We start from the raw sequence: 12,528 nt of genomic DNA on the forward strand, positions 1-12,528 counted from the left end.
GATCCCCTGTTCAATCCCCTGGCCTCCAGTGATTCTTTCCACCATCCTTAAACTAAGTCATCCTGAAAAGGTCACCACGCTGCACAAAGTTTTGCTGGCAAACTCTCAGGGCTTCCCCTGCACCCTGTCTCCTAGAATGGTGGTGGGAGGAAACCAGCCCAAACAGGAGCTTTGTGTTTCCTGTCACATGCATCACCATCTTTAGGAAGAACTGGGCCTAGGGGTCCCTCAAAACCAGCTTCTTCCTGCTCATCTTTTCTGCCTCCCCTCCACCCCCTAGCTTTCTTGAGTTATCATTGAGAAATAAGAATTGTAAATAGGCAAGGCATACAATGCATGCTTTTATATACGCATATTACATTGTGAAAGGTTGACCACAATCAGGTTACCATTTGGTGGGTGGTGAGAACAATAGAGATCTACCCTCTGAGCAAATCTCAAGCACAGAATGCAGTATGTGATAATTGTACATTATAAAATATTACAGAGACGGATGCCTATGCTGTCCATCAGGACCCGCCCCCCCGCCCCCATCTCCCCCAACCTTATTCATTCTGTGTAGCTACCTGGAACTTTCCACCCTTTGCCTCGCACACCCCACTTCTCCCTCCCCACCCTCTTGTAACCACCCACCATTCTACTCCCTGCTTCTCAGGACGCTCCTTTTTCAGATTCCATAGGGACCTGGCAGACAAGATGTGAAGTGCAGTAAGCCAAACACAGAAAGACACATGCTGCATGACCTCCTTTTCTAGTTCTCACTTCCTCCTCTCTGTCCATCCCTAATTCAGAGGAGCCCAGATTATCCAAGGCCATAGAATAAGGCCAACGTCTAGGATCTGGGAGCAAGGCTGAGGCACACTGGCTTCAGAGCCAGAAATCCCAGCCCTGCCAGGACACTGCTGTATGAACTTGGGTAAATCACCAGCCTCTCCCTGCCTCGATGTCCCTGTTTGTCAAAGAGACGGATGCCTATCACACCTGACTCACGGGCTGGTAAGGAGTGAAGGGCACAAAGCAGGTGAAATGTTCTGAAAAAGCTAAATACATTCTACGCCTTTGAGTGCTAACACGCCAGTTTTCCCTAGCACAGCACCCTACCCCATTGCACACAACACCAGCATCTGTTTACTGTTGTCAAGGGCCCAAGTAGCCAGTGATGTAGGAGCAGGCACTGCCCGGGATGTTTCTAAAGCACCATTCTGGAACGTTCTCCATGCCCAAGCACTGATGCATGGCCTCGTCTGATCCTCACAGTCCTAGCAGTGAGACCAGCCTCTGGTCTCACAGATGAGGGAGCTGAGGCTAGGAGAGGCCCTGATCCTGGGGAGCATTCTACCCTGTTTCTCCGAAAATAAGACAGTGTCTTATATTAATTTTTTTCTCCCAAAGTTGCGCTAGGTCTTATTTTCAGGGGATGTCTTATTTTTCCATATGCTAGGTCTTATTTTTGGAGGATGTCTTATTTTCGGGGAAACATGGTAGCCAGACTGAGCCTTAGGAGGAGGGAGGGGAAAGAAGGGACGCTGTGCTCCAGTGTGAAGTATGACCATGTGACAGCACGGTGCCTGGCAAACGCCCCCTTCCACACAGGACAGGAGGCAGAAGTCACCAGGCGGTCAGCATCGCCCCAAAGACAGTGAGAGCCCTGAAAACAAGGAGAAGCTCCTGGACCCCAGGCACGGGCCTGTGTCCCACCAGCTCTGCAGGCTCCAGCGAAAGTGGTACCTCGCTGAGCCTGTGTCCTCGAATGAAATGGCAGGACCACAGTAATAGCATCTCCCCGGCAGCCACGGGAGCGTAACATGCAAAGAGGGAAAGCGCGCGAAAAGACTCGATGAGCACATGAATATGTACCAACCATCCCGCCAAACAGCTGAATGCTCTTTACTATGGGAAAATCAATGGGAGGGCAGAATCAGCACCCTGCTTTGACGTGTGTGTGCATGTGTGTGCGTGTGTGTGCGTGTGTGTGGTGTGGTCCTGCCCTGGGAGGTTGGGATTAACCCCAGGGAGGCCTCGGGGCCGTTCCCGCTGGTCTGTGCTGGCAGGGCAGCTGCTCACAGCTCCTCTCACTGTAGAAGACCGAAGACCAGACAAGCCTCAGGGGGCTCCACACTTGAACTAATGCCTCACTGGTAGCTCTGTCTCTGGTTCCCCTTTAGAGACAATTGTATTTTTTAACATATCTTTGTTGATTTCAGAGAGGAAGGGAGAGGGAGAGAGAGAGAGAAACATCAATGATGAGAGTGGGTCATTGATCAACTGCCTCCTGCACTCCCCACCCTGGGGAACAAGCCCATAACCTGGGCATGTGCCCTGACTGGGAATTGAACCATGACCTCCTGGTTTATAAGTCGACACTCAACCACTGAGCCACACCGGATGGGCTAGACACAGTTTTACATCGTTCCGATTAAGCGATGGTGCTGGGGACAAAGTCCAAAACTCCTTCCTTTTCAATATGCTGCTGTTTTGTAGAAAATACAAAATAAGCTTAATACACATGTACACAGCCGATCTAGCTGGACTGCATGAATGAAAACCTTCAGGACCCAGCTGCCCAGCCCTCACACCATATTACAGGTGAGGACACCAAGGGCAAATCCATATGCAGGAGCCTTGGCCGAAGCCACACCCCCTGTGAATGGCAGTCCAAGTCCAGCTTTTGCTCCACTCTATGGCACTTCCCCATCTCCCTGTATCACGGTTAAGAAGCACTTTCTTAAAATTCCAACCTGGGCATCGTCTGCCACCTGGCTCTAAAGAAAATGTGCCTGTGTAGTGCCAGCCATGAGCTCCGACAGTCAGCCCCGCGCTTACCTGTAAGTTTGCACAAGGCGGTAAAACGTGGGTGGGGATCTCGTTCTCAGACCCTGCTGGCCCCAGGGGCTGGTTCTTGACCCGGAAGGCTGTGGTGGTAGTGGCAGTGGTGGTCTGGACCGGGAGGGCTGGCTGCCACACAGTGACATCGGAGCCGTTGCCAAAAGCCTGGATTGCATTTTCTGCAGTAAAACAGGAGGAAATCCAATTTCAAAGTCAGGCAGCCAATGTACCAGACAAGCTACAGAAAGCCAGACAGGCAGCCTAGAAATTCTGAATATAGCACTGGACTTCCCTGAACAAAACCCACCCAGCTGTCTAGCCTACGCGCGTTGAGAGCCAGCCAATGGGTCAGATGTTCAAAAGTCAATTCATTCATTCAACACTGAGCTCCAAGTGCAACCCACACCTATTCCATCCCGACGATGTGCCAGGTCCTTGCTCTGAAATACTCTACTCATTGGGTAAGCCCTTTGAGATCCAGCCTCGGACCTGTTATTTGAGATCCCAAACCCCTGTCCCATCTTCCAAGAAAACCTTTGTGCTCTGTCAAAATCCTATACCCAAAGCAAACTCATTAGGTTTTGTTGTTGTTGTTGTTGCTGTTGTTGTTGTTTTTAGGTATAACATCATTAACTATGGGACTAAGAAGACTCGGTGGCAATGACATTCGTTTGTTAGGCAGTGAAATTGAAGAGCAACAAAATGTGATTCCCCAGCACAGAGCACCTGCTATGAGGCAGGCATTGCTCACAGCACACATGCGACCAGTTTCTGTAGAAGAAAAATCTCCCCCGGACCTCAGCAATAATCTAATGAAAATTTAACTGAGATTATTTTTTCCCCTGTCTGCTCCCAGTCTTCTAAACAAAATCTGCATAATTAGGTAGGAGCGGCCCTGCTTACATGAAAAGTTGAAAATGTAAAACTTTCAAAGCTTATTACAAGTTCATGGGATTAGATTGTTTTTATGGCAAGAGTAAATTGGTTGTATTGTTCCCCCCTCCCCCTCAAATGAATAAGAAACAGTTTAATCAGGTCTTTGGGGATTTGGCCTGGATTTAGGCATTTTTTTTATTTTATTTTTTACTTCATATTCATTGTATAAGAAATCAAACTCTTCCACTTGGGACCTGAATGTGCAAATTGTTAATATCTGACTCTTAGCTGGCATTTTTCGATATACAAGACAGAATAATTTAAGCCTAATGTTCCTCTTAGAAGTGACATTTTGTTCTAAAATTGTTATCCTTTAAGTTCAGAAAATTGGAAACCTGTTTTCTACAGCTTTACATTTCCAAGGCTGCGGGAAACAGCTTCAAATTAATATAAATGCCTTTCCTGCTTCTAGCCATGTCATATGGCCCAGTGAGTGGGCGGAAAGTAGAGAAAGGTATATGGGGACTGGTTTCCTTGGATGACCCAGAGGAACAAAACCTTCCTTTTTCTTCTTAAGACGTGTAGATTCAAGAGACCTTTTCCCCATTCATTGAGACTACCTGTGCTTTTCCCTGAGTTTGCCCTGGCACTTGGAGAGGTTGTTTGTTCACTTGCTCATTCATTCATTCATTCATTCATTCAAATGTCAAGGAAACATCTACAAAGTGCCAGGCACTAGGGATGCTGCAAAGATCAATGACAAAAAAAAAAGACAATGAAAGACAAAAGTCCCTGCCCTCTCGGAGGTCACATTCTGCTTGGGAGGAAACAAGGAGAATATACAATACATTAGGCAGTGAGCGATGCTTGGAGAAGGAAGCAGGTGGGGTGCAGGGCGCCCTGGGTGGAAATGGGGAGATGCAGCTTAGATGCAGGGGTCCAGGGAGGGAAAGGTGGTGTCTAAAGAAAGACTTGAGTGACAGTAACAGTCACCTTCATCTTCAGCTCATTCTTTCATCTCTCTTTCCCCAACATCTGTCATGCACTTTGATATAAAATTAACTGTTTTCCCCACAATAACCGGAAGTCAAACATAGGGCAGAGTGGTGTTCATGACAGGGGAGCCTTGGGAAGAGTTGGTTAATCTGAAGAGAGCAGAACTGGATTACTGCATCGGGGTGGGAATGCACAAGTTCCAATTCCTTCTACTTGAGGGCCTTGGCAGAGACTGAATCCATAGCACTGTGTCTTTGGTAAGCTGTGCCTCTTCTAAACAAAGTATAAATTGAATGAGCATGAAAACTTCTGGCTGGCTTTGCCCCCCGCTGAAGACCAAATGCGCCTATTTTTATTGCAAAGTCATTAGCAGTAAGATATCAGACTATTCTCCCCTTCACCAAAATATTATTACATAAGAACAACTTGAGTTTCTCTGTGAAGGAGCAACTTTCCAGACAGCGTGAGCATGTTTTTCTTACCCTGACCTCCACTGTCATTGCTTTATCTTCACTAAATCTTGTATTCTGCCAGAAGAGCATGCAGGAGGTGAAGACTATCACATAAAATATAAATTATTTGACGTCAAGACCAAACAAGAGGTCCGTAGTGTGCCCAATGTCTTGGCAAATGACTCCCCACTTGAGACTAGTTTTGTGGGCCTGAATTTCACCTACGTTTTCAAAAGCTTGTTTTTGTGTTAAGGATATGGTCACAGCCACGTGACTAAGAAACCCGGTCACTTAGATTTGTCTTTTCTAGAAACAATGAGGAGGTTGGAAAAGCAACACGGGAAAGCCTTTCCAGGGTGCGCATGGCAAGCGGTCAGCCAAAGCCTTAGAAATCAGTCACCGTCCAGAGCGCCTCCTGCAGAAACTGTCCCTGGAGGACAGGGCTCTCAGAGGAGCTGCTGAGCCTTGATTCCTAGAAACTTGGTCCACACCTGCCCCCAGGAACTCATGCATGGTCCCTGACGTTCAGGTGTATGTTCTTGCCCAATGGGCCCTTCAATAGCAGGCACAACCCTAACTCCGTAGGGGACAGGGGGCTGCAGAAGGAACCCAGGCTTTGCATCCTATCTTTGACTTGGATGGTCTATGTGAAGACCAGCCATTTATTTAACTGTGAAGTAGAGATGATAATATCTCTTGTGCAGATTATGGCAAAGAGATCATACATATATTAGACTCCCTCAAGAGTGAGCTGAAGGCACCCAGGAAATGCACTGTGGCCACACAACATGTGGGTGGGTGAGGTACTCAAGCATCTCGGTGGCCAGAAAGGAGACCTGGCCCAGTGCTTTAGCAGTTCGTTTGATGAATGGTGTTCACCAGTATGTTCCTCTCCATCTCTCCTCCTTTGGGAAATACGTTTCCCATTTGCCTAGAGGTTCCTCCTCCGCCCCCACCCATCCAGTGCTCATCTCTACCTCCCGAGAAAACCAACCTCGCGGCAGCCCAGCCAGCTCCTCTCACTCGGAGCTGCTGCTTCTCCTCTGAGCCAACGTGGAGCATCATGGGGGCTATTGATGTTGACATTCTAATTTTTCTCCGAGAGCCCTTCAGGGCCTCCCCCATCTAATCTGTCTGAGCATCTCACACTGTATAGCACACGCAGGTTTTAAGAACCTTTGGAACAGACTCTGTGCTGGTTGCCAAAATCAAAATTTGATCTGCGGGTAGAAGGGTTCCCTCCCACACAATGGGCCCTCGGTTATTAGAATCCCTTGTTCTCTCGAGATTTTGGAGTCTGTCTTGGCAGCACCCAGCTGATCACTTGCTGTGTTCCCTGTTGCATTAGGCGTGTGGACAAAGGATGTGGGGAGAGAGAAGAGAGAAGAGAGAAGAGAGAGAGATGGGGGGAACGGACACAAGAAACACAAGGAACATGGAAGTAGGGCTTGAACTCAGAGAGAAAAACGTGTTTCCTATTTAAAAACAAAACAAACAACAACAACAAAAGAAAACATAAAAAACACATTAAAAAAACAACTTACTAAGACACGTATTGTCCTTGAAGAAATTCAGAAACTTCGAACACTCTTCCAGGTCGTTGCCACTGTTGCTGCAGTCGCACCACGGGGCCACGCTGAGGCTGCTGGAGTCTATGTAGTTGGGGGTCATGACTGTCCCTGAAGGGGTAGAAACCAGGTGTTTTATTCTTGCCTCATGACAAGGACTTCTCTACAGCCCGAAAGGGAACAAATGCTCTCCCAGGGCGGATGCACCGTGGGTAATTGCGAACGCTGCGTTGGCAGAGTGGGAAATTATGTTAAGCAGTGCATTTTCCCTGCAATTTGTCTCAAGCACATGAAATAATTTACACATTTACTTAAAAAATTATAACACAACTCCTTGAGCTGCATTTAGGGCCGTTTTCCCTTTTTTTTTTTTTCTCCCCTGCGCAAATGGTATGGATGTCTTGGAGTAGGAGAGAATTAACTTTGAATGCATGAGTTGCCAAATCCCTTGCATTTTCTTGAGACTGCCATTAATCTCCATAAACAGAGAGAACTGGCTTTATGTATCTTAAAAATCCTTTTAGGACGTTGAATCTACTTCCCTAGGCAGCAAATGGCTTCCTCGGAGAAACCAGGGGAGCTTCGAAGATCTTCACAGATTTCCTGACTATACCATGCGACGAGGCCTCTGCTCACCAGATGCCCTTGGATTGAAATAAAGTCTTTCAAACTGTACAGGAACTGGCAGCCTACAAGTGGAGCTTCTCAGGCAGTGGTTGGCAAACTGCGGCTCGAGAGCCACATTCGGCTGAGGGCCCATTGAGTGTAGCTCTTCCACAAAATACCACAGCCTGGGCGAGTCTAATTTGAAGAAGTGGCGTTAGAAGAAGTTTAAAAAATGTGGCTCTCTAAAGAAATTTCAATCGTTGTCCTGTTGATATTTGGCTCTGGTGACTAATGAGTTTGCCGACTAATACTCTAAGCTGATGGCTCCTACAGCATTGTCTCAACAGTCCTCAAAGTCCTAACGGAAGTACTGGGTGGTCTCTCTTGCCCACATCTTCCTGTGCGCATGGTTTTTCTGGTGAGCTCTGGGCTGGCACAAATAAACAGTGCATTTCAATTTAATACAACCCGAATGCCTTCTCCTGGGTGGTTCACGCCAGGCGATGCCAACTCATGCCAAGAAGCCCTCTGTTTTTATATATTTTGTGGAAATAAGAAGTGGTCAGTGATCCCCAGGATATATTTGGTTCACAAACAGAAAAAAAAAAAAAATTTTTTTTTTCTTTTAAGCTCTTTTGGGTCCAGAGTACATCTTCTCTGCCTTACATTCCTCACTGACCTGAACTAAATTAGGTGCCATTATACCTTGAGATGAGAACTTCAACCCACAACTGAGAGGGAGCTCCTGACTTTGGGTGAGAGAGGAACTGAGCCAAGAGGTTGACATGTACCTACTAAGCGCGCCTGGCACACAGTGGGTCCCTGACACATGGAAAAAGCTGGGGCCAGCTTTGTCCTCAACGAAGTTAGAGTGCAATGACCGTGGAAGGAGGGATCCAGACCCAACAGAGAAATAGATTTTGGTCTGCAGAATGTACTGCCTCCACTGATTATTCCCTTAAGACAGCGGTTAGCAAACCGCGGCTCTCGAGCCCCATGCGGCTCTTTGGCCCCTTGAGTGTGGCTCTTCCACAAAATACCACGGCCTGGGTGAGTCTATTTTGAAGAAGTGGTGTTAGAAGAAGTTTAAGTTTCAAAAATGTGGCTCTCAAAAGAAATGTCAATCGTTGTACTGTTGATATTTGGCTCTGTGGACTAGCGAGTTTGCCGACCACTGCCTCCTCAGGCATGTAACAGACTGCCTCGCCATCCAAGGCGGATTCCACAAGCACGTGTGCCTGGAGGGATGGGACTGGGTGTTAACAGCAATGACACCTGGGAGTGGACTTGTATGTAGCTCCTTAAAACTGTCTCCTTTGGGCTTCTCTGTTTGTTTCTTTACTTTTTACAATGAGCATGCCTTAATTACTTCTGTTATTTCTTAAACCTATAATGCCTTAGTTGATATGTCATCCCTCCTAGGGACTAATTTAAAAAAGAAGAGAATGCCAATTTGGAACACTGCCTTAAGGAAATTATACACATTGAACATTTCCATAAACGTGATCAACAACCCAACAGAGCCCAGGTATCATATCCTTTCAAAAAAGTGGGGCCGGGCCTTAGCCAGTTTAGCTCAATGGATAGAGCATCAGCCTACAGACTGAAGGGTCCTGGGTTCGATTCTCGTCAAGAGCATATGCCCAGGTTGCTGGTTCTATCCCCAGTTGGGGGCGAGCAGGAGGGGACACGTGTGCAGACACCTGTAATACCCGTACCCCTGCGTAAGTCCCATTGTCGATTTTCCCATGGCTCTTGATGAGGACACGCTGGTGACAAAGAATTTGGTCTGTGCTGCTGGGCTGGGGGGAGGGAGGGCGAGGGGAGTTCCTTCTGCCTGGTGACGTGCGCGATACTGGCACACACACACACCCTGGCTGGGCCATCGTGCTCCTGACAGCCGCAGTCTCCCTCCCCCTCCCGGCCTGCACTGTGTGTTCCTTCCCAAATGTCAATCCTGAAGCAGCCCTGTCACCCGGGCTGCCCAGGCCCTGTTCCCTGGAGCAGCCACCTGCCACGCCAGCCCAGGGGCACACAGCTGCCTCCGGCTGGCTCTCTGCCAACCCACCGCTGCCTGCTCAGTCGCCCTGGTCTCCTGGGCACCAAGCACCTGGTCTGCTCGCGCCTCAGGTCTGGAAAGACAGAAAGGACCGTTCCTGCTGCTGAGTCTGTTCGCAGGGAAAACAGAGAGGCTCAGTGACCCTGCCCTGCAGGAGCCGCATCAGCAGCTGTGAATGGCGATCAGGAGCATCAGGGCTTTCTCTCCAAAGGGCCCCTTCGGGGGCACAGCCTTTTGGATTTCCCCAGAAGGAACCACGTCCACATTCCCTTTCTCCAAAGTCCCCGATTCCGTTTCCTTGGCTTGACACGCTCTCCTCTCCCCTACGCAGGCTTTTCCGTACTCTGGTTCCACATGGCGGGTTCTCCCACTGCACTGCTGTTTGCCGGCTCTTTAACAGCCCTGCTCCCTGCCTTTGCCTTTGCGAGCCCATTAGCCTCCTTTTTGTCTCTCTCTCTTTTTTTAACAGGCAAGTCCTAGAGGCCTGACATCAACACCCCAGCACAGATGGTCCCTGGAGCTTGTGGCTCTCACAGGCCATGGCGGCCACAGCGGGAAGCGTCCCTGCGTGTTTGTAAACCGGCCTCTCCCCGCATCTTACCAATGAGCCCCGAGTAGGCGAGCAGGCAGTCGGCATAGTTTTCTTTCAGGCAGCTGCTGGCAGATCTGGACTCCGGCTGGCAGTTGGTGAAAAAATCCGCGAGGCGAGATCTGGGTTAGGAAGAGACACGGGGGAGGATTAAAACAGCCTGAGCCTTGCCTTGCCTGCCTGTGTGACCCAGTGGCTGAGCATTGACCTATGAACCAGGAGGTCAGGGTCGATTGCGGTTCAGGGCACAGGCCCGAGTTTCAGGTTCATTCCCCAGTGTGGGGCGTGCAGGAGGCAGCTGATCTATGATGCTCTCTCATCACTGATGTCTCTCTCTCTCTCTCTCTCTCTCTCTCCACCTCCCTCTCTGAAATCAATAATTATATATTTATGATATATATAATATTATATATATAATATATACAATATATATTATATATATAATATTATATATATATATAACTTATTTATTTTATTGATTTTTTACAGAGAGGAAGGGAGAGGGATAGAGAGCCAGAAACATTGATGAGAGAGAAACATCTATCAGCTGCCTCCTGTACTCCCCCCAACCCCCTTGCCCACCTGGGCGGCGGTGGCTTATTTGTGAGAATCTTTGGGGCCCACAACTGGAGAAACCAAGATGCACTGCAGTTTCCATTCAATATTTATTTCTAACGCGACTCGTGTGCATCTTGAGGAAATCTGCTTCCCTACAGCCTCACCGGAGATGCACGCTGGGAAATATTTACTGTACACACAATCCTGTCCCTGGTGTCCAAACAGCTCCTGCCGCCCATCTGTTCCCGAAATTCCCACTGGCGCTAAACCTCCAGGGATCCGTCCTGTAAGTCATCGCTCACTCACCAGGGGCAGTGCTTCTTCCGGCCACGTGGCCAGGGGGAGAGCTTGCCTTCTGCAACTGAAGGGGAAGGCAGAGGGATGCTCCCTGAGGCGGGGGGGCGGGGAGGGGGGCGGTCTGCTATAGGTGGAGGTGATGCTGGGGGGAGTGGGGAGGAGGGAGGGAGAAGAAGGTGGGTGCCTACTAATGAAAATGCAGCATGTGTGCAATCTAGAACTCCCCGGGGGCCAGCGAGTCCCCCCCAATGTGCTGGGTGCGGGTGAAGTCGTAGAGACTCTGGTGTGGAGGAGGAGAGAGGGGCGAGAGGCCGCTTTGTGACCGACTGGCTGTTTTGCAGTCTGAAGAGGATATTGTTGGAGAAGCGGCCTGCGAGCTGGGCCCTCTGAGGTCATCTGAGCAGACAACAGCCCTGTCTCACGGGAAGTGCACAATGGGCCGCCAGAGGAGCTACATTCTCGGACGATGACGGCCCACAATGAGCGATTGTCTCAGCTTTCTTCTCCTGCGCTCCCCTGCGTGGGCAGCCCACACATCCGGCGCTGCTTTCACGTCTTTCCACCCAGGCAACCGTGTGCACTCGGCGTCTTTGTACAAGCACACCGAGCGAGGTAGGCAGCGGGGTGGTCACCGAGGTGTGTCCCAGGCCTGCAGGAGGCACATGTGCGTCGCTTCGGCACAGGCATGGCCTCAAGCAGCAGGGGGTGGAAAGGTTCCCAGCACAGTGTTCCTGGAGACCCGCCTCTCCTCCTCGGACCCTTGTCAACAAGGCGTGTCTGCCTCCCCCTCCCACCCACCTGTGCTCATCTGGGCGCTCCGTCTGTTGTGGGCCCAGATCCATCGCTGTGAACCCCCGGGGTGGGTGCTGGAGCTCGGCTTCATTGTCTTGCCCAGCCCCTGACCCTCTCTGGGGGCCCTGTTCTGTGGTTTCCCAGCAGGGCCACGTGCAGAAGCCAAGGGACTGGACAAAACCCTCCATCTGAGACCTGGGCACGCAGGTCTGTCCTGCCTCTAACTGAACACACTGGAGCGCACAGAGCCCTGCCGCTTCCTGCAGCCTGGTTCAAGGATTTATTTCTCCGAGGAAATCCCCCGAGGTGGTCCCGGCTCACCCAGCTGGCTCCCACAGCATCCAGCTCGGACGGATGGGGTGTTAATTTCCCAAGTATTTTCCTGGTCATGAAAGTTAATGACCTCGCCATCCCCGGCTTCTAACTTTGCAAAAGCCAACAGCGGGGCAGGCGGCTCTGGCTCCTGCTCAGCACACCACCCGATCGATCGATTGGCTCTCTGACCTGGCAGCCCCACCCGGGGGGCCCCACCCCCACCCGGACGGATGAAAGGTCGCCCCGTCTACGTGTCCCCCGTTTCTCGTGGTCTCTCGAGGAGACTGTTATTCACCGAACAGCCCCGTGATGTGGATGACTGTCCCCGAGCGCGAGGCCACTGCCACCAGACTCATTTCGCTTAACAACCTCGGAATTGACTCACAATCGGACTCTGGAACGAAAGGCTAATTGAGTCAGTCAGCTGCACCGGGCACAGGCCCGATCCAGAGGATAAAGCGGTACGTACCGCTCCGAGCAGAAAGCCGGGCAGTGCTGGAGAGAGAGGATCATCAGCACAGATCCTGGCGCTCAGACAGACAGACAAGGCCAGCAGAGGGGAGGGGAGTTTCAAAGTAACGGTGAGAGCAGGCA

General features: G+C 50.1%; 1 protein-coding gene across 2 annotated transcripts in view; it reads right to left on the minus strand.

The window, feature by feature from the left end:
* The window catches only part of GFRA1 (GDNF family receptor alpha 1), a 184,879-nt gene that overhangs the window by 26,023 nt on the left and 146,328 nt on the right, over positions 1–12,528 (minus strand). For both annotated transcript variants that reach the window (XM_036439168.2, XM_036439167.2), the window contains 3 exons: positions 9,985–10,094; positions 6,695–6,829; positions 2,824–3,005 (listed from right to left, as the gene is read on the minus strand). In XM_036439168.2, coding sequence (XP_036295061.1) covers positions 2,824–3,005; positions 6,695–6,829; positions 9,985–10,094 — 427 coding nt within the window. The remainder of the gene's footprint in view (positions 1–2,823; positions 3,006–6,694; positions 6,830–9,984; positions 10,095–12,528) is intronic.

The sequence above is a fragment of the Pipistrellus kuhlii genome, unplaced genomic scaffold, assembly GCF_014108245.1.
Source record: "Pipistrellus kuhlii isolate mPipKuh1 unplaced genomic scaffold, mPipKuh1.p scaffold_m20_p_15, whole genome shotgun sequence".
Taxonomy (NCBI): Eukaryota; Metazoa; Chordata; class Mammalia; order Chiroptera; family Vespertilionidae; genus Pipistrellus; species Pipistrellus kuhlii.